At 44.2% G+C, this 22059-nt stretch overlaps 1 protein-coding gene across 6 annotated transcripts in view; it reads right to left on the reverse strand.

Moving 5' to 3' along the window:
* Window positions 1-22059, reverse strand: part of ATG4C (autophagy related 4C cysteine peptidase) — a 522028-nt gene that overhangs the window by 251689 nt on the left and 248280 nt on the right. For all 6 annotated transcript variants that reach the window (XM_069642011.1, XM_069642014.1, XM_069642012.1 and 3 more), the window contains one exon: window positions 19632-19962. In XM_069642011.1, coding sequence (XP_069498112.1) covers window positions 19632-19962 — 331 coding nt within the window. The remainder of the gene's footprint in view (window positions 1-19631; window positions 19963-22059) is intronic.

A 22059-nucleotide genomic window follows, 5' to 3' on the forward strand; every position in this document is an offset into this window, starting at 1 on the left:
GAGCAATGATGATGTCCCCAACCCTCACAACAGGTAAGGCCACCACCGTCTCAAAACATGTGTGTACACAAACAGAGAAATGGAATAGCAAATGGGGGCACAAGATAGTAAGCATGGAAGAGCCAGTTGGTCTCGCGGGAGCCCTCTTACCCCGCCACCTGACCCTGAGAATTATGTAGAACACTGGGTAGATCTTGCAGGGCATGGGGGATATTGCTTTATGACATGTACCCCAGAAGGGTATGCCTGAAGGCAAGGCATTTTTCATTATGTGTGCCAAGTGTGGGTGCCCAAAGACGATTCATACAGGGAGAGGGGAGCAAGATTGGTTATTGAATTTACTAGAGTTGGAGTTTTGGGATGCAGGTGCAACACCCCAACTGTGGAAAGAGGTTTTGGCTGTGCAAATTGTATTAACAAATAGTTGGTCCTTTGCTATTAGTATTTTGCTGTTTGGATTGGCAGTTCTGCACACATGTTATTTGCAGTTGAGCTTTGGCACACTTTAGAAAGCATCATAAAGCCTTATACGATGAAAAATGAGAAACAATTTGATAATGTCACATACTATAGGTAGAGATCAGAGATAGGGTGTGTGGGTGTGTGTGGTATGTTTTCTAGCTAGTAGTAGTGACCATATAGTGTTTTGGTTTTATTAGGGATGTAGAACAACCTTAGACTGTTGGTAAAAGGTAGTTGAAGAGCGAGATAGGTTAAAGTGTAGTGTTTTAGTAACATAAGCGGAGGGTGCCGTGGTTGCAAGAGCTCTGCCATTTTGGATTAGGCCTTGCAAGAAACAGTAGCTAGAGAATTAGGCCGCTTGGGGCTTTTGCTTTGTCCATTTAATTAGAATGTATGCATCCTTCTCCCAGCGAGCATACAGACGGCCAAGGCTGAGGATAAAAGGGAGACGCATTGTACCGAACAAGTTAATTGTGTCAGATTGAGCTGTGTACAGGAGCTCGGAATGGAATGTTGGTCATAGATTATTAGAATATTGTTGCAGCTGTGGAGGAAAAACTATGAGAACAGGACCTGGTATCGGGCACTGCCAAGCAGTCCAGCTAGGTTTGGAGACCTAGTGCCCCCACTGAAAAGTGGCCAGACAATTTCAACTGCAGGTGTTTTCATCAACTAGAGCAATCAAATCCGAGAAATTCATTACCAAGAGCCAAGCCTTCATTGTGTTTATTATAAGCACCTGGTTCCCAAAAGAGATACAGTAGTGAACTTAATAGGGGTGCAGCGTGTTCTCAGTTGGGAGTCAAAAGAGGTGATGCCAATGAGCACAGCTGCAAGGTCCAATGAGCCATTCAGGAGTGCCAAATTGTCTTATCTCCTGAGGAAGCCATTTTATCATCGGGTGGGTTTGACCTCATTGTTTTGTGAGGGATATTAGCTGGCACTGTATATTTCTTTTCAAGCTTTATTCAGTTTTAATCTATTTTCGATTGGATAGGCAAATGAGTGGGGTGCAGATCCACCAATACATGCCACTGTGCTGGTCCCCTTCAAAATGCTCCCCCTAATATCACTGTTGTGGTTTTTGATTTATTTTTTCAAAGGTTTTCAAATCAAGGTTTTCGTTGCTCTTTCTCAGTGTGAAAAACATTAGCTCTTCATTGGGTCCTCTCCGAGGCATGCACATCACGAGTGATACGAAGATGTCCTGACCAATAAGAAGAGTACATTATTGTAACCAGTTATTTGAGTTTTATGCCGACGGCACAATTAGGTTATCTTGTAAGGAGTTGCATTTAGATATGCACGACCAATGGGGTGATGAACTGTAGGACCAGTTTAGATTTTTGTATAGGTGTTAGCCAATGGGGATGGGGGATGTGGGATTATGTTGTATCGGATATATTTTGCCTTTGCGAAGGTGCGGTTTGCCGATATAAAAGATGTAACTTATAATATGCGTGAAGAGCGTGGTTTCAGTTTTCAGTTCCATGGGACAGAATGAGACTCCTAGGTGTCTTGTGCACTGTTTATTGACCCCTTCTGGAGTGAATTTTTGATTGATCGGTTTTTGTGTCTGCCCTACAATTGCTTTCAGCCAAATATATAGAGGTCACATTCTTCATAGCAGGTAGTCCCATATATGCTACTATGTTGTGTGGCTTAGGGAGTGCCTTGCAGGAATAGGAGACCTTGTCTCCCAACGGGGAGTCTCTCCCAATAAGGCCCCACTTGCCCAAACCCCTAGGGAGGGTCTTGTCGAGCGGTCTCACCTCCCTAGCCTCACAGGGAGAGGCATGCACCCAGGGAGAATGGATGAATACCCTCAATTCGTCACAGCACACAAACATAAAAATAAGTAACTCCAAATAATGGATAAATATAAATAACTGTAAATATATATTAAGTTAAAAAGTCTGATGTCCGACTGCTTCTGCAAGACGATTTTGACAGACACAGCTTACTCGGACCCTGATTTCAACCTCTGTACCGAGGTGGCCACTCTCCGGGTGGTGGACAAATCCTTTGGGTGACTGTTGGAGCCCCCATCTGCTGGTTTCAATGGATCGTGCAGTGGCATACAAAACGTTGAATCATGAGGCGATATTTCCATTTCATCAACAAGCTTGGGAATTTTAGATCACATCCTGGAGCGTTTTTCATCTTTCATGTCTGGGCACTGTGGCGGACCTTAAGTAAGACATGGCCCAGAGGACATTTTCTCAACCAGGTCTTCATTTTATTTAAATAAAAATGCCTCACCTCCTAATGCCTAAAAAAACTAAAGGTGCTCGTTGGGATGTCAAAATAAAAAAAACATCAGTCCCCTGTCCTAACCTGTCCAACAAACTAGCCCCACCACTGGATGAAAGGAAACAAAACAGAGGACAGTGTTTTCACACTGGAGGTTGTCAACACTTATTAGATGGCCCCTTCTCCAGCAGATAATCTTCAGAATTAAATGGTCATCCCAGGACATTGTCCTGGCCTGGGTCACTGCAGCAGCTCTCAAAAAAGGAAGTAATTAGAACGTTCAAAAACCAACCAGGTCTAGGTTCCACTCGTTACAAAGTCACTCAGTTCATGAAAACTTTTCAAGTGGTCAAAAAGGATTGCTCAGTTCAACAAGGTTTCAATACTTCAATCCAAGGGGGTACTCAATCTATCCTCCCTACAACAATGCTTTATTTTAAGGGCCAAATCGCTCACTCGAGCCTTCACACTCTGGGGTAGCGTGGGCGTCACACTTTTCAATTAAACTTAAAACTAAGAGAATCATAAATGTTATCAGTTCTTGTGCCACTAGAGACACCTCAGCCCTTGTTCTCCAACCCCTGGGATTCTTCTGCATTTCTCTGGTGGGATCTGTGTCCCTTTATCCTTATATGACACTTCAATATGGCTTTCTTGGCGTTCAATGTTCTCTGTTTTTGCATCACTCTGGACACTTCATACATTTTCAAGGACATCTCAGTGTCTCGTTAAATGATTACTCATTTGTCATAATACTGTTTTAAATGTTGTTCTCATTTCACCGAATCTGCGATGTATTTTGCATTTCTGCACTCTGTGTTCTGGGTTTGTGTTTGGTTAACCCTCTTCCTATATCTAGAAGAATAGAACACATCCTGTGTTTGTTTGTGGTCTTTTTTTTTTCACACAGCAAACCTCAATGTCAATACATTTGGGATTTGGGGCTACCCAATGTCCCACGGTCACCTCATTCTGTCCCGGATTATTAGACATGGTATCAAGGTAATCTCAACAACTGCCAGGTCACTTCCCTTCAGCTCGCGATCATAAGCAACTAACTGCTGCACTTAGAGAATTTGACAGAGCTCATGATTGCTTTTTATGTTTTGCATATATTACTTTTTGGGTGTTTGCCTCGCTAAGGGGTTCAGGTATGCTCTTTGGCAGTTCCCAAGTTTACCCTATAGTGCAAGATATGTTTATTATGATCCTACATAGAATGGACGTGACCTAAGGGTTTGGACTGGGCCTGGACTTTTCCACCTATGTGGGATACACTGGTTGAAACTTGGGGGATTGAGAGCTGCCTATGGCAGTTGGACCCATGTTTAGTCAAGCTTTCCATCCATCAGACTTTTTTCGACCTTGTTGAGCCCATATATTTAGTGAGCCTGGATTAGAGGTGAGGGCAGTGGTGAAAGTGAGTGAGAACGGTCGGGAGTGGTGTTCCACTACTCTTATTTTTTACTATCAACAGCTCCACTACTTTCTGTAACCATTTTCTTTTTTTTTTTTATTATTGATTTAGTTGCATTATTTTTATGTTACAACTTTTCAATAAACATGACATATCAACACAGTCTGAACATGGTAGATTAAAATAATATTAAAAGCAATTTAAGATCATTTCTCTAAGGACCATTCAGGGTGGACAACAGTAAATACAAAATAGATATCAATAATCTGATATTCACAATTTGATCAGAGTTTCTTCAAAAAAAAAAGAAAAAAGAGGACACAGTGTCTTAAATTTCATCATGCTCGGTTCAACTAAGAGTAATCATCGGAGATTCGATGAATTTTCCCTTGATCTAAATTTAAAGAGAGAAGAAAATGAACAGTTGCTATCTGAATTTTCAAGTCTGTCGAGCCAAAAATACGATCCCAACAGGCATCAGGTTCATACATAGCATATCCAGGGCAGTATTTGTGAAAATGCAAATGCCTCAGACTAGTAAGATTAGGACATGTAGTGATTAAATGTGCTAAGGTTTCTGGGATTTTGGTTGTTTGACAAAACCGACAAAAAAGTTTGAAGAGGTCCTATAAGGTGATGCGTATAGAGCAGATCTCTCGTTTCCCATATATGTAGCCGGAAACGGAGAATTAAATTTCTATATTTCGGTGAAGGGGCTCTTGATAAATAGGATTGTGTAGTGCCTATCTTATGTGGTGGAAAACAAAAGCTTGAGGCATGTTTATAAGTGAGACATTTCTGATGATTCATGATCCAGGAGGTCTGATGGATTTTTTGTTTAGCCTTATCAGGATTTTGCAGAAGGGTTTCAATTGAGATATCTGCGTCAGCTAAGATCTTGTAAACTGCTGACAGCCATCTTTGGATAAAGACGTGATCTGTCGTAAAGATGTAGTTCGACAATACCTTAAGTAGGTTGTCTATCCGAGATGATAATAGACATTTCCTGAAAAATGAACATTGTTTCCAATTAATATGTGCTGACAGAGAAGAGAGGCCTAGTTCATATCGTAACCATGAGATAGGAATACACTGCGGCAAATGCAACACATTCCGCCAAAATTTAGCCTCCCATTTATCAAGAGTTGTAGATGGTATGGGGGATCCTGTTTCCAAACCATATAATACGGTGGGAATGACTTTCATCCGCCAAAATGTTAAGGCCGGGATTATGGAACATTTTCCAAATTTTGCAAGAAGAATACGTGATTGTGAAATCGCTGTAAGAGGTTTGACTTCGATCTGAGCCATGTGTTCAATGGATGGAGTGAGGCTTCAAAAATAATACCTAAGTAGGTATATGATGAAACCAGGGACAAAGAAATATTATTACTAATCAGCCAATGTTTCCGAGTATGGAAACCAAGATGAAGATTGTACATCAAGATTTGAGTCTTTGTGGAGTTAATTTTTAAATCATTCTCTACTACATAGTGGTCTAGGGCTGATAAAAGTTTTTGTAACCCATTGGGAGTCTTTGAAATGAGAACGATATGATCAGCATAGAACAGTGCTTTAATTGGGACACCATTAATTTTCGGAGAATCTGATTGTATGGGTTCAAAGGAAAATTTGATATCTTGGATATAATAATTAAAAATGGCTGCCGCTAACAGACAGCCTTGTTTAAGGCCGCGTGTAGTCGGAATCGGATGGGAAAGTAAGCCATTCAATGTCAATCTAACCTGAACCGTGGTGGTAGAATGAAAGTGATAAATAAGATCGGTAATGGAGGGGGGACATTTGTCATGAATAAGTTTAGACATAAGTTTGACTCTAGAAATTGAGTCAAATGCAGAGTGCAGGTCCACAAAAGCAAAGTAGACCTGCTGTTTTTGAATGTGACACAAAGATTTGATGGAGTTTAGAAGAAACAAGTTAACTGCTGTGCCCATTCCGGCAACAAAACCTGTTTGGAACGGATTGCGATGTAGATGGATTGAAGTCCATGCAGAAAATTCAAGCAGTAAAAACTTTGCAAAAATCTTGCTCGGCGAGTCAAGGAGCGCGATGGGTCGATAATTCTCGGGAAGCAAACGATCTCCCTTTTTGTAAATGGGCACGAGAATAGACGAGTGCCATGAAGATGGGAGTGTTCGAGTGATCAAAATATTTTGAAATAAAAGGAAGAGGATTTGGGCACAATGGTTTATGTTGGATTTAAGCATTAAATTGCTGATTCCATCGGGTCCTGCAGCTCTTGAATTTTTAGCCAATTTTATGTAATTAATAATGGTTTCCATCTCGCAGTTCAGGGACCATTGCGTGGTGGACTGCATTTGGTATTTGAAATTACTGAACTCTGGATCAGAATATAATTCGGAGAAATGTTGGACCCATTGCGCTTCTTGCACGCCATTGGCTTGTGCATCTAGTTGATGATTACAATGTTTATGCTTAAGTAATTTTCATATACTTGCAGAATTTTTTGTAGCTAGAATGTTAAGCATAAACTCACTATCTTGTTGAAATAACAAGGCTCTATGTCCACGAACCCAGTTGGTATAGCGGGTTTTTGCCTGCCTTGCATGGTCAAACCGAGAGCTTAGTGACGAGGAGAGCAATAATTTCCGTTCTTGCCTATAACTCGACCCTTTATGATGTAATTCATGATCAAAGGAGTGTAAATGAGTAATCGACCTCTGTTTAGATGTAAGAATGTTGTTCTGAAATTGTTGTAAAATGTGTGTATATTCGATCTTGGAATTGGAATTGGGCACCGTAGAAGGGGCAAGTAATTGTTTTAACATCCAAAACATTCTAGAGGACACCGAGAGGCGATTACCAGAGGAATTGATAACAAGTTGTTGAGAGGACCTTTTAGTATAAGAAGGCGCTATAGCCAGGGGTCTTAGGAAATGTAGTGTCAAAAGCTTGTGGTCACTATACATCTGAGGAGTGATGTTTAGTGAAGTGATATTATCAAACAAATTTGAATCAGCATATATGTAATCAATTGTACTGGTGCTTAAATCACGGCGCCAAGTAGTTGAGGGTGGAAGATCACCAGGCATAGACCCGTTGATCATCATAAAGTTATTGTGAGACATGAAGGTAGACCAAGTCAAGACCTCCTGGGCAGTAGATTCAGAAGTTGGATTAAAACAATCAAGATTAAGATCGCCAAGAAGAAAAGTGACAGTAACATCAGATGCCTGAGAAACCATTTCCAACATATAGGAGAGTTCTCTAAGGAATAAATCCAAAGAGAGTTTTGCCGGATTCCGGTATATATTGAAAATGGCCATATTGCCTCCACAGCCAATTACTCAGACTAATTGTATATAGATGTCGAAGGCGCACCATGGAACTATTTCTATGTCAGAAGATTGTCTAACTGCTACCAAGAGGCCCGACATTGGACGACCTTTCTCACCTCTTATAGCCGCAATAAGTGCATTTGCATAATTGTCCCAAACAGGAGGAGTTAGAAACAATGTTTCTTGAAAAGCCAGTATATCGTAAGAGTGAGTGAACACATCAATAGAATGTTGTAAGTGGACATGGCCTCTGGTGTTCCAACAACCTAGTGAAATGGAACGATATTTCGGAGGATCTTGAGGTTATAAATTGTGACAGCCATTTTTGGTAGATTGGTAAACTCGTGTGGTTTGAAGGGATTTACCTGAGTCACTAACCGATAAATTTGTTGAAGTGAACAGGGATTGTGATCGATCGGGGTCCTGAGAGATGAGAAATCCCATCTCAAACAATATCAGCTTAGCATTCCAAAGCAATTTCGCCACAGTAGCTGAAGGAATCCATAGACGGACAATGGTGAAGTCAGCATCCGCAATGAATTCCACCAGGTCAATATCAGTTGACGAGATATGTTCCAAGGTGTCAACATCATTCAGGATGTTTAATACACACTGTCTATTGAGATCATACAGAGGATGAGAGCCACCACGACATTTCATGATCAATGAGTGGCCATTTGGTGCACAAGTATTGGAGACTTGAGATAGAGTTTTGGGAGGTATTTTACTGAAGTTCATATTTTTGGATGACTGCAAGGTGGCGGGAAGGGGGTGATAGTTCAACTTTGTCGATGCAGGGGTGGTGACAGACCAGGACTGGCGGGTAGGAAGGCTACGTAATGAGTCCTGAGATTGATGTGGAACTGCTATTGAAGAACCAGGGCGCGGACCACTTTGGACATGAGTGATAGCCAGCGCATTATTATTGGAAGAACCAATATATGGAGCACCGTGGATTTCAAAAAAAGCGTCCATCAAAGATTTAAACTGAGAGGTCATTTTATCAGAATTATGTAAAGTGTTGTTGCACGGCATGTTGTTAGGAGCTTGATCTTGGACTGTGGTAGGGGGTAACATGGAAACTGGAGGGGGAGGCGTTGTACTTGTAGGCGCCATTCTGAAAGGATTGTTGGTTGAAATCAGGGGAACAGCATCGGTAGACTGAGTGGGAACACAGATGGGAAGAATAGCCTGGTTTTTCAGGGAAAGATATTCATCAATGGCATTTTTAATGAGAACAATTTTTGCAGTAGATGAATTATCAGGGCAAATTATGGGGCCGGAAGTGATCGAAGTAGCAGCCTTTGAACATGCAGGAGGCACCAAGTTTTCCAAAGCATTAATTAAATTATGTAGAGGAGAGTAATGAGAATTATTAAGAGGAAGTGGACTGCCACAAGGACCACTCTTATCAATTTGACAAGCTGGCTTGGGTTGATTGATAGATGGAGCCTGTGGGAAACTTGCAGATGAAGGTTTAAAGAAAGAGGCAGTGGAATTCTTCGGGAGCTTCGGGGCAAGCATGTTTTTAGATTTCTTGATAAGTGATTGCCTAAACGGCAATTTCTTTTTCTTTTGACGTTTGCCTTTTAAAGGCTCCTGAGCAATGTCAGGACAAGAAACAGGAGGGTGGCTAGTAGAAGGAGTTGGTTGAATAGAATCAATAATCACCAACTCAGGAATCTCGTAAGGTAGATTTCCTTGAGTCGTGGAGATGGTCTCCCAAGAAGAATCATTGACCACAATGGCTTCATTAACGGGATCGTCCTCAGTGGGGCGAATGATTTCTTCAAATGAGGGAACAGTGGGAAAGGGTCCCAAATGGGTAGAGACTGGATGAACAGGCGCTTGAGTTGGCACAGGATTTAGGGAGGTTATCCAATCGTACATGGTGTCAATCTGCAGGGATTGAGTAGACATTTTGTTGTCAAGGCGTTCAAACAGTTTGTAAATACTTAACACTGTGGTATTTAATGCAGCAAGCATGATTTCAAGCATGGTGGGTAAAGTGATAGACACAGAAACCGGTGAAGATGGTTGAGGCTGCGCACGCGGAGTCGGATGCGGGTAAAGAGAAGCATCACTTGGAGCATTACTGATGGATGAGATTTCATGTGGCTGGGCTAGATCGTGGATACTAGCCACAGAAAAAGGGGAGTGGGGTAAATCAGCATAAGAAGAGATGGTCTCCTTATTTGCAGGGGTAAGACTTTCATGAATGGTATCTAAAGTAGGAGCTATTGGCAGGACATGCATTTTGAAGCAATGGTTATCGGCAGCAATCAAAGTTGAATCAGAGACAAGTTGTGACATTGGGGCTATTGGAGACCCTGTCCATTGACGGGGACCAGCAGCACGGCACGGAGCATGCACCACGTTTTGAGAGGTGCCAAACGTGCCGTGCACTGGAGTTATGGGTTGACAAAGGGATGTGCGAGTGTGGTTGCTTTCCGTGATAATTGAGCCATGGGTTGACAGAGGAAAAGTATCTGTGGGTGTCCGTTGTGATTGCAATGGAGGGGCAGATAGAGCCGGCAACCTACGAAACGCACAAAAATTATTCATCACAGAATTTGTCAGATTAGCAGCAATTACAGAATCATCGGGCATGCCTACTTTGAGAGACTGAAGATGGGTGAACATAGTAAATTATGCAAAAAAAATAGAAAAAAGAAAGATAAAAAGGAGACAAAAAGTAATAATAATGATATATATAAAAATGAAACAAAATGGAGCACCCTCGACGCCCTCAACACCCGTGGACAGCCGTAGACAGCCCTTGACAAACAGCGCTTCACAAAAAAGCGCGGGTGTCCAGGATTAAATGGATTGTGGGAAAGGAGGGCGGGGCCAAGGGCCTCGAAGAAAAAAACAAAGTCCCTTCTTTATTTTCATTTTTTTCTTTTCCTTTGAAGTCACGGGGAAGAGGCAGCAGAAAGGCACAGCTAGCAGCAATCCTTGAGAGGGCAGCGAGTCCAGCCGTAGACAGCCCTTGCCAAACAGCGCTTCACAAAAAAGCCATTTTCACCATTCGGGAACTGTTCTTTGTTAAGTTACATCACACTTCTCCATTTTACCACGGATATCAGTTACAGCTAATCTCAAATCTGCTTCAACTCAATTGGATGTCCACAGCATAACTGCAACCCTTGAAACATGTGTTGCACGTTGCTATCCTCCTTCCTACTACGTCCCCTTCCAGAGTCACACTTCACCTACTTTTTGGTCCACTTCTATCACTAGTTGAGGGTGTGAGTATGGCTACATAGACGGCGCAGTTACATAAGGTTTCAAATTATGCTTGCATTTTTCCAGGTCCATGGGCGTGTGTCATCAGTGAGCAAGAGATTATCTGGCTTTGATGGGCTTCACAATCAGAGAACCAAGCAGTCAAACAAAAAGAGGAGATCTGCACTTGTGGAAGTAGGAAAAACCAAACCAAGGCAGCCATCTTGTCAGGCAGAATCTGTGGAAATCACTACATAATAAATAATGGTGCTATTCCTTGTTTAAGCACAGAGGGGTTTTCAAGTTGGTACACAGACAGAGTTAGACTGTTACCTTAGTGGCAGCCCAGTTGGGTAGAAGTATAGGAAACACAATTCAATTTGGGCAATGTGAGTCAAAATCCAGGTTCATACCCTTATGCACTTTGGGTGACAGTCAGAAAATGTCAAATCCCCTCTGCGGACCCATGGGCAAAACTCAATCTCAGAACGAACCTGTGCAGACACCACAGACTGGGGTCCAGAGGTTACCATTATCAAACTCAGATGCAGAGAACCCTAGAGTGGGAGATGGCAGACAGTCATCAGGAACCAGAGCAGATCAGGCGGCTGCCATCTTGGCCTGTCATCTTGGGCTTTCTTGATGCCAAGATGGTGACTTGCTGCCTTTTATCCTATACCCTCGGACCTGTAGCGAACACCACACTGGCAATAACTTCGAATTGGAGGATGGAAGCCACACATGGGGACAGAGAGAATGAAGGAGATGGTGGACCCGTTCAGGATTGACCAAACATGCATGACTAGATTAGCAGAGAAACAGACTCATCAATCAGGACCCAACGGGACTAATTCGGTCCATCAACCGAGATTTAAAAGGAAGGTGGAGAAATCCAAGTATGGGAGTTACGCTGCGAGACAGGACACAGTACCTTAAGTGCAAGCACAGTGTGAAAAAAAGGGAGATTTGGGATTCCAAGATGGCGGCTGGCAGGATACAGACGCGAGTTGCAGAGCTCTGTCCCACCAGGCCACAATATTAGCATTACCATAAAGCAAACACAACAGCGATGTGGTAGTGGAATCCCTGTGAACGTAACGTAACCAGACTCTGAGGAGCACCACTCAAACTGTACGCTCAGTGGGGCTGGGCTCCACCAGTGCCTGCGACCTCATCCCACCAGTTGGACCGAGCAGTCGCTCTGGAAAGGTGCTACCCGCACAAGTCCAGCAACTAGGCGCAAAGCAAGAACCTGGCAGGGGACGGACCCCGGTGAAGGTGCAGCGGCGAGTGACTGACAGGGCAGGGGAGAGCTAGAAGTGTTGCAAGGCAAAGGGCCCGGTGGTGCAGAAGGCGCTGAACAGGAGAGTGCATAAAAGCCTGTGGTGGCCAGGGACACAGCTGCTGGAAGGGTGGAAGACAATTCGGAGAACCGGCAAACATCACAGGGCAACTTGGGGCCTGGCCAGGAATCACCGCTGCAGAGTGGAAGCACAACGACAATAAATTAAGGAGACCAGCCTTCCCCCGCCCACGAACAGAAGAACTCCAATTGTGGGGGAAGGGGAAGCAGTGGAGTCCATGAAATGTAGCTGCCCTGGGGCACACACCATGAGCGGCGTGTCTGGCGCGGGGTTAGCAGCAACTGAGGGAGGCCCTGCTAACAACAAAAAAACAACAACAAAAAAAGTCAGAGGATTGAAAGGCTCCAGGGGCAGGGAAGGACTGAGCCCAGAGAATACCCACTCACCCCCACTGACAGGGGGGCCACATCAACTTCTGACCATGATACTACACGATACCCCAGGCAAAGGCAGAGCACAAATGGCAGTGCACTGTGAAAGAGCTGGGAGAGGGAACAAGGCCCAAAGCTATAAAGCTGGGATAGAGACTGTGGGAGTCGAAATAAGGTAGCGCCATTTAAAAAAGCAAATGGACAATCCTTGGCGGTTGGGCAGAACCCCCCCCCCAAAAAGGCCAACAGGACCAGGAAGAGCTTAATATGGCAACCGTAAAGAAGATCTGCAGCAGTGCTTTAAAAACGTTCAAGATCGATTTATGGAAACCGTACAGTGACCAAGCCAAACCTGACAGGATGCCAGACCCAGGAGGGAGAAGTCGCCTGGGTCCCACGTTCGAGACACAGGCTACAACAATGAAATGACCCAATGGACAACTACAGCGATGGGAATGGTCTGCTCTCAGGCATATGAGCAAATCCACGCATTGTCTGCACGAACACATAGTTACATATTGTTGCAAATGACAGGTACACCGCGAGCTGGGAACAACGATGGTTCCAGGCTGGGGGGCTCGCGAGTGGACCAATCAGAACATGGGGCACTCACCACTGACGCCACTAACATTAGCCAATCATTAGGGGTCTTCGTGTAACACCGTACAGTGCAAGTTCAGACTGATAAAAACAGAACTGAAGCAGTCCATACAAGAACTGAAGTGGATACTGCCAAGCTAGAGAAACGGACGAATATCACGGAAAAATCTTTGCAGGAGATGGCGGATGACATGATCCAGGAACATATCTCCTGCTTCTCCCACAATCTGGAACTACAGTCTGATGACTTGGAGAATTGGTCCAGAAATCGAACATCCACATCAAGAACCTAGCAGAGACCGTTGCAGATAAATACCTCAAGAGCATGATACAGTAAATGTTTGCCGATCTACTGGATGCGGAACAAGAGAGGCCCGTTCAACTGGACAGGATCCGCTGGGTGGAGCCAAGAAGAATACACATGTGTCCAGACCGAGAAATGTCCTGGTGGCAGTAAACTCCTATGCCCAAAAAGGATTAGGTTTTGAAAGCGGAGCGCATATCAAGTCCCATAGGGATCAATGGCTTGGACATTCAGCTGTACCAAGATCTGTCCTAAAGCACATTACAAAAAAGAAGGGCAATGGGTCCAGTTGTACGATACCCCACTTAATAAAATGTTAAATACACATGGACATTTCCCTTTGGGTTACTATTTGCGTGGGAAGCCCACCAGGTCAGTGGAACTGATACACTATATAAAAACTAGTTTAAGTCGTAATCGTCCGACTGGCGAGAAAAAGGGCATGACAAGAGGTTGCCTTTTGTCCGTTGCAATTTGAAAGATCAAGAGTGCACTAGACACAATAGCGGCACCGGTGGGGGTCACCACGCTGACTGCAGTCGATTGGAATCCAGTGGCAGGGGTTTTAGTATACCCCACAAGTTGATCTCTGGGAGTGTAGGAGGGTGGACCATGCATCAAGGCGCCCATAGGAACTTTGACTCTTCCCAGGCAGTTGAGGGGTGAGGGGAGGGAAGCCTTGGTTGGTTTTGTAGGGAAAGAGGGGGGAATGGGGACAGGGGAGTTGGTGGGGGAGGTGAAGGGCAGGGTGGCACTAGAGGGTGGGAGATGAGGCAGAGAAGCATGCAGATAGGGTAGAGGGGAGGTGGATTTCCCATTGCAATAACCATCACACTTCCGATGCATAACATACAGGGCATGAACAATCCAGTGAAAAGGAGAACATTAGAGGCTTACCTGTGGAAAAGAGAAGCCGGACATAGTGATGTACCAAGAAACCCACATTAGGAAGCGAGACAAGATGGAGCTCAGGATCTGGGGGAGACACCCAGGTCCATCAGGTCAATACCTTGGATAAGACAGCAGGGGTGCTAATAGCAATACGGGATAGGCTGGACATGCAGGTCCAGGGCACTCAAGTGGACCCAGCAGGGAGATTTATATTTCTTCATGGACATATAGACTCACATCCATACACATTGACTGCTGTCTATGCTCCCAATACCGGCCAAGATGGCTTTTTGCACTGCGGCTTGGCGAAACTGGAAGGGTTCACACAAGGAGAGATGATCGTAATGGGAGATTTTAACATGGCATGGGACCCTTAGGTGGACAGAAGTACAGGGGCATCTCGGCACATACAGGCACTGTCAAAGCACTAACACAGAGGATGTCTGGAGGGGGGGTTAGAGGGTTCACCTACTACTACTCCCATGTCCACTACACCCCATCTAGAATCGATTACATCTGGGCCTCCATGAGATTACTGGGGAAGGTTAAAGGTGTGGAGTTGGGTACCATCTCATGGTCAGATCATGCCCCAACTTTGGTGACGATAGATGCAATAAGGGGTGTGGGGGGTGTTGTGGAAATAGTAATTCCTGACAGACCTCCTGCAGGACCACTTTCTCACTAAGGCCATCAGGGACAGAATGACACTGGAGTTGGTGTGGGGCACGTTTAAGGCGGTGATGAGGGGAGAGTTGCTATAGATGAAAGGCACAATGGAGACCGAGCTCTAACAAAGAGCTCAAAAACAAACCCAAGTTCGGCTAGAATTACTCTGCACAAAACTAGCAGAGAAATCCCTGCTGTACACAAAGCAAAGGTAACTATATAGAGACAAACAAGGCAGACAGCATGCTAGCAAGGCAACTGAAAAGCAAAACACTGGCTCACACAGTTCTAAAAATGACAACACGAGAAGGTGGCAAAGTCACGGGTAACGATGCAATTCTTGCAATCTTTGAGGACTACTACTCCGCATTATACACCAAGGACAGCCCAGATGCGGATAGGCAAGAAGCATACCTAAGCACTTTCCCACTACCCAACATTTCTAGCTTAGAAAGAGAAGATCTGGAAAGAGATCCAAAAAAGCAAGGTGGTGAAGGCTATCAAAACACTCCCCCTAAATAAGGCCCCTGGTCCAGATGGTTATCCGGCAAGCTTTTATTAAAAAGAAAACAAATTAAAAAATAAATAAATAAAAATCGGGGCAATCGTAATCCTGTGGCGCACTAAATTACTGAATTTTTTTTGGGTCCAAGGGACATATTACATTGACAATAAACGAAGCAAAACTGGTGGTTTTTCCAGAACCTAACAAGGACCTGACACTCCCTGGGACTTACAGGCCCACAGCATTAATACATTTCGATGTGAAGATGTAAACTAAAATATTAGCAAATAGGCTGACTGTGCTACGGCAAAAAATCTTTGGGCAGGACTGATCTGGGTTTATATCCAATGGCGTCTTCCTCAGGGCTCATGCAAATTTAAGAATATGTTCAATAATAATCATGTATATAACATGTATTAGCAACGAGTCACACAAATTGTAAAGTTTAGCCATGCAGCACTTTTAGATGGATTTGTCAAGATGTGCCACGTGTCACACAGACTGTAACAGTGTATAGATTTGTGTAGATTAGCCACATAGAAGAATTTGGAGAGCATCCAAAGTACTAACCCCCTGCTCCTGTCTCCCAACACACCACCAAACACTACACACACCCACTGGGATAGCCAACCTATACACTAACACAACCAACACAAGCTTACAACAACAAACATGGACAATGGACCTTATCGGTCTGGTTGCAACAAGCCAGTGCACACAACCGGATCTTTACCAAGAGGCAATTAAGGGGGTTTATGTTTCTACTAGTAATATGGCTAGCAATAGCACAGAAGTGGAAGAAGAGGTAAGCACCAACAGAGTTTGACTAGTTGCGGAAAGTCTGGAACTTAGTGACTCTGGAGTGGGTAACCTATAACTTGCAAGGGGACTGGGAAGCATTTAGGCAAGGCTGGGGGCAAGTGCTGTCATATCTCGTAAGTGATTATAGGGTACAATGGTGTCCGCATCGACCGAGAATATTGGACATACTGCGATTGCGGCGGGCATGTTCGATGAAGATAATACAACTACTTATCTGTCCATCTCTTGATGGGAGGAAGAGTGGGGGAGGTTCAGAAGAGTGCAGGAGGTAGGTGGGCATTTAATGTTTTATATGCTATGCAAAAACCAATAAAAACCGATTATTGTTACTGCAACCTAGGAAGGAAGGTAGGTTCACAGGAGGCCAACCTAAAAGCCAGTTACAAAAAGGGGCAGCATTAGCCCAGTGCAGCCACAGATAGAGGGGAGCCTAGGACTAAGGTACAAAGTAGTTTGAGGCACCTTTTGTCCATATCGAGTGGTTAGCAAACATTTAGATATTGAGAGAAGATATAAGAGCAAAGAGAAAGAAACTGGTCAAACAGAAAGAACACAAGATAATTGAAGAGGTCTTGTTTGACAAAGAAAGTCTTACTGGAGACGTTGGTAGAGGGCACAGAAACTCTACCCAGAAGGACCCCGGAGTGGGGCTGCGGCCATGCCTATACTTGACAGATCACTGAGCTCTGATGAAATCCCATGTTTCAACCCAGGTGATGGGAAGGGGAAACACGGGGTGTCACCACATGCTTTGTGAAATAGTCCTGGAGGTGATAGAAATGGTGGATCCCCACTCTAGGCTATTGTGTACAAATATCCCTTCAGCCAACTGCTAAAGGAACAGGCATTGCTGGTTCCTGTAAAGATCCCTAACTGGAATAAAGTTGTCACTGTGACCCATGTTGAGGGGCACGTTTTTGATGCCAGTACAGACACCCTCAAGTTGCCAGCAGAATCTGTTAATTACACGTTACAGCACAACTGGATGATTTTGTCAAAGGACCAAAATTTAAATCAGTGCATCGCCAAGTCCCCAAAAGTGGAATCATTTGGATTTAGAGTCCTAGTACAAGCGGAGACAATATTAGGTTTCCTGCACTTCCCTGTACAGCTGCCCGCAAGGCTGCCTCATTAAAGTTCATGGAAAGCAGCTCAACGTTATGAAGCAGACACTTAAACTATATTCAGAACCATGACTGCAATCTTCAGCCGAGCAGCCCGACCCATGAATCTGGACTGAATGATTGCAAAATGATGGCACCCCCTATTAACAGTTCGGACCGAAATGCTGCATAAAGAGAATTCAAGGTCAGTTGGGGTTTCATAGTTCTATTAAGTCACTCAGTTAGAAACTTACAAAGTTACAAAGCAAAACTCCAGCGGGAAGCTATCGGACAATTGTAGTGAGGTGCCATGAGTGGACCCACGACCAATCAAGTTTGGAAAGGTGTGGTGGTTACCAGCTACATGAGTAAAAGGCAGGAGAATCTGCTGCTGTGCATGGAGGCTACAGTACAGTGGAGTTGGCAGAGAGGGAGAAGGAATTTGGCAAAAGTGAGAGGAGAGTAGCAGGGTGTGAAAAACTATCAGGGGGAGGATGAAAGACCACCCGAGAAGCAAGAAGTGGAAGAGATAAAGGAGTAGGTGTACACAAGAGCTAAGCACCAGGAGGGTGTAAAGTAAAAAGAATAGCCAGTAGATGATGGAAAGAAATTGAAAGTGGCCGAAATGATAAGACTAGTTAAAACAACCAGGATAATTGGGGCCGAGTAAAGAAGAGAAGCTAAGAAGAGAGGTCACGAAAACCAGAGCATGGTGAGGCATCAAGGAGGAAAGATGGAAGGAGAAGACCAGATCCAAGTAAGTGAAGGATGTCAAGGAGGTGGTATCCAAGCCTAGGGGCAAAATGTTGGCGAGTTGGTTAAGACCCAAATGCTGGGAAAGGTAGGGCCTACGACCAGCACTAACCATGTTTAGCCTAGAGAACCCCATGGACCACAGTCATTCTAACCAAGAAATGAAAGAGCCTGTCCATGTGCATGTGCATGTGATGCAGCTCACCAAGACTGGTGCTGCTGGCTCTAGAAAAAGAGAAGAATGAGGACATCCTGACAACTTAAGCAAAAGTCAAGCACCCAACCAAAAGTGCAAAAAAAGAAGTGCCGGGGAAACCTAAATCCCAAACAGGAGTGCTTTGTGTCCACCAACTGGCTGAGGCAGAGAAGGTTGTATTGATAGACTATAGTCTACTAGAATGCTTGAGGTGTTTTGTTACTTTGATCCCCCACAACAGATACTGGTAAACCTAATATCTTAGCAGTTCTGTTGTGCAATAAAGGACTCTGGATACCTGAAATCTTGAATGCAAGTTCTGTGTTGATTCCTCTGCCGTGACAGCAACCCTGTGGCAAGGAGGTGGAAAGGCTTGCCAGTTGCATGGCTGTAGCCTCATCCGCTGGGATGAAGACACCTTGGTACAGAGCTGTGATGGTACGGAGAAGCCTGAACCACTGTGGCAAACTGGACTGTGGTCCATCTACGCCATGACATCAGGACACGTTGTAAAGAGGTGTGCAGTGGCACTCCACTCCATGGGACAGAGTTTGGCAGATCATGGAGGTGGGCTGATGCTTGTGAATCTGATTTGGTTTTATAGAATAGAAAGTGACTTCAGACGTCTGGCCATAAAGTAAGCTCGTCATATGGACATATTTTGGACTTCAACATCCTTTACATTAGGAAAGTTTCACTGACTGTCCTTCTACAACTTTGCACAGTTTTGATTGAATATTATCCCTCTTGAGTTAGCCATACACTGTAGGCCGTCCTCCAACAAGTACTTAATAGAACCAGGACTTTATCCAAGTGGGGAAACTTTGATTCTTCTAGATCTATGAATCTTTTAGATCCTGAAACCGGGGCTTATAAGGAAGGTGTTGGGATTTCCAATACACCACCAGCATGTGTCTTTTGTGGGTTTTTTCCTGGGTTTTACTCTTATGTGCGATATGTGAACTTCTTACTCTATATTGCCAAGAAGCCCATTTGTGCTTGTTTTTTTAATTCAAACATAATTTTCCTGAAGATTAACCGCCTCTGTTCCTCCCTATGTGTGACAGATACTGTATACCTGTGGTTTTCACACAGTCCAAACATTTTAAAATCACGTTTATGAGGTGCCCATCAACTTAATGTTGTCTCTATCTGTAACTGGGAGGGAAAACATGGGAGGGTGTTAAACAATGTTTTAATGTAACGCCTTTATGGATCTTACTGTTGCCCCTGTCTTTTTCTTTCATGTGCTTGTAGCGCTGAAGGTATATATTGGTTTCAAATAAAACAGATTGAGTGCATACACCCAATTCAATGTGTTGTCTTCAAAACTGAAAAGCCTCAAGAAAAAAAATAAAAACAAAGACATGGTTTACCTTAACAGATGAGCAACAACAGCTGGGCCGTACCAGTCTCCTGCCATTTTGCCTGAATTCTTTCCATGTTCGGTTAGTTGGTGCAAACCAAAGAGTGCACCAGGGCAATCTGCAAACCAGGAAATTATTTTTCGGTGGCAATCTACACAGTCCATTTCTTGGTCCCCACTAATGTTTCTTTGGTTTTCTAAACTTGAATTTGGCAGAACGCTGGATTTTCGTTCTTCAGGAAGTGGTGCTTCAAATGGTGCTGCCAACTTTTTTGATGTAAAGCTTGTCCATAAGTCTGAATCTGAATGCTCTTGGTTCAATGCTTCTGGCCAGGTCCATGCTAAATAGTGTTTTGACATAACAAATATTTGTTACTATCAATCAGTTTTCCACTGAACGATACAGAGAACAACAAGCAACCAACATAGTCCACTTGGCAACATGCTTTGTGAATAAACCCCCCCACAAGTGAATGAGTTTCAGGTCACAATACCTAGGAACAATTGAAGAGCGCTTTCGGAGTGGCACTTCCTGACCTAAGCTCTTGTTTTCCTACACTGCGTAGTGGATTTCTCACCAAACATTTCCTTGAATAATGTATTAGATACTAAAAATAACTTCCTTTGCTTTTTGAGGTAATTCTATCATGGTGCATTAAATCTTGTGAAGACAAAACAGGCCTTGCAAATTGTTAAAAATCAATCTTCCTGCAGGATGAGTTTCTAAGTTGACATATTTGACTTAAAGGACAGGCACTCGTCACATGTTTACAGGTGACAAAGAATTGACCAGTGCTTTCTATAAAATGGTGCATGTCACCATAAGCCCAATTCATATTTTATGCAATGCCACCCAAAGGCCAGCCATGCATAGCAAAACGTATTTCCCCTTTACAGCAAACAAAATATTTTCACAGTAAATATAAAATAAAAGTTCCAAACATCCCTGTAAATCGCCAGCAAGGTCGAATACTGCGCAAATGGTACTCATCCTTCATAAAATCGATTTGGCAATGCGAGTGGGCAAGTTCTGCAAAATTACCTGTCAATGTCAACCTCAATCACCTCATGTGGTTACTGTGAACAAGCCACTAGGTTGTGGCGAAACAAGTCAGGCTGCCGTCTGGCAACAATATGACTGGGATATTTTGATTAAAACATCAAACTATGAAATAAAGGTTGTTAACTTTGTACCACCCGTGCAGTTTGTCTGTTGATTTTTGTCTGCGATGAGGTGTTTGGAACCAACATGTAAGGAGTGCTGCTCGATGGAACGGCGTCTTAGTATGCTGTACATAACTGAAAAAAGTGTTCTATTATACATGTTCATTAATCACATTGAAGACATTAGAAAAACATTTAAAAAAGCTCATAATGTCAATTGATGTTTAGAACTCATCAGAAATCACATCGTAACATTAAAAGATGTATGTAAAACATCAAACAATAGTGTGTCACATGAATACAAACACATGCAACTGCACGGTAGGCCCAAAAACCGGTAAGAAAAAACTATCCAAGGAATTCATTTTAAAGTGCACGTTTAGCAAGAAAAACAAGTTTTATTACATACAAATATGCCTGGGTGCGTCAGTCAGCTCTGTCAACACACCCCCGTCCTGCGCACCTGGTGCCTTCCTGCCAGCTGCTCTTTTTCACCACTTAGCAAGCCCCGCCCACCTAGTGCCTTCCTGCTTGCCGCTCTGTTTCCCTACTTAAGGAGCCCTCCAGCTTCTTTTCCTTTGCAGATGGGGAGCAGGTCCAAGTGGCTCTAGGTCATCTGGCCTAGGCCGCGCCCACCTGGTGCCTTCCTGCTTGCCGCTCTTTTTCACCACTTAGCAAGCCCCGCCCGCCTGGTGCGTTCCTGCTTCCTGCTCTTTTTCACCACTTAGCAAGCCACGCCCATCTGGTGCCTTCCTGCTTCCTGCCCTTTTTCACCACTTAGCAAGCCTCGCCCACCTGGTGCCTTCCTGATTAACGCTCTTTTGCACCACTTAGCAAGCCACGCCCATCTGGTGCCTTCCTGCTTGCCGCTCTTTTTCACCACTTAGCAAGCCACGCCCACCTGGTGCCTTCCTGCTTCCCGCTCTTTTTCACCACTTAGCAAGCCCCGCCCGCCTGGTGCCTTCCTGCTTCCTGCCCTTTTTCACCACTTAGCAAGCCCCGCCCATCTGGTGCCTTCCTGCTTGCCGCTCTTTTTCACCACTTAGCAAGCCACGCCCACCTGGTGCCTTCCTGCTTGCCGCTCTTTTTCACCACTTAGCAAGCCACGCCCACCTGGTGCCTTCCTGCTTCCCGCTCTTTTTCACCACTTAGCAAGCCCTACCCATCTGGCGCCTTCCTGCTTGCCGCTCTTTTTCACCACTTAGCAAGCCACGCCCACCTGGTGCCTTCCTGCTTGCTGCTCTTTTTCACCACTTAACAAGCCACGCCCACCT

Source organism: Ambystoma mexicanum, chromosome 1q (assembly GCF_040938575.1).
Source record: "Ambystoma mexicanum isolate Mex_15411 chromosome 1q, UKY_AmexF1_1, whole genome shotgun sequence".
NCBI classification, from domain to species: Eukaryota; Metazoa; Chordata; class Amphibia; order Caudata; family Ambystomatidae; genus Ambystoma; species Ambystoma mexicanum.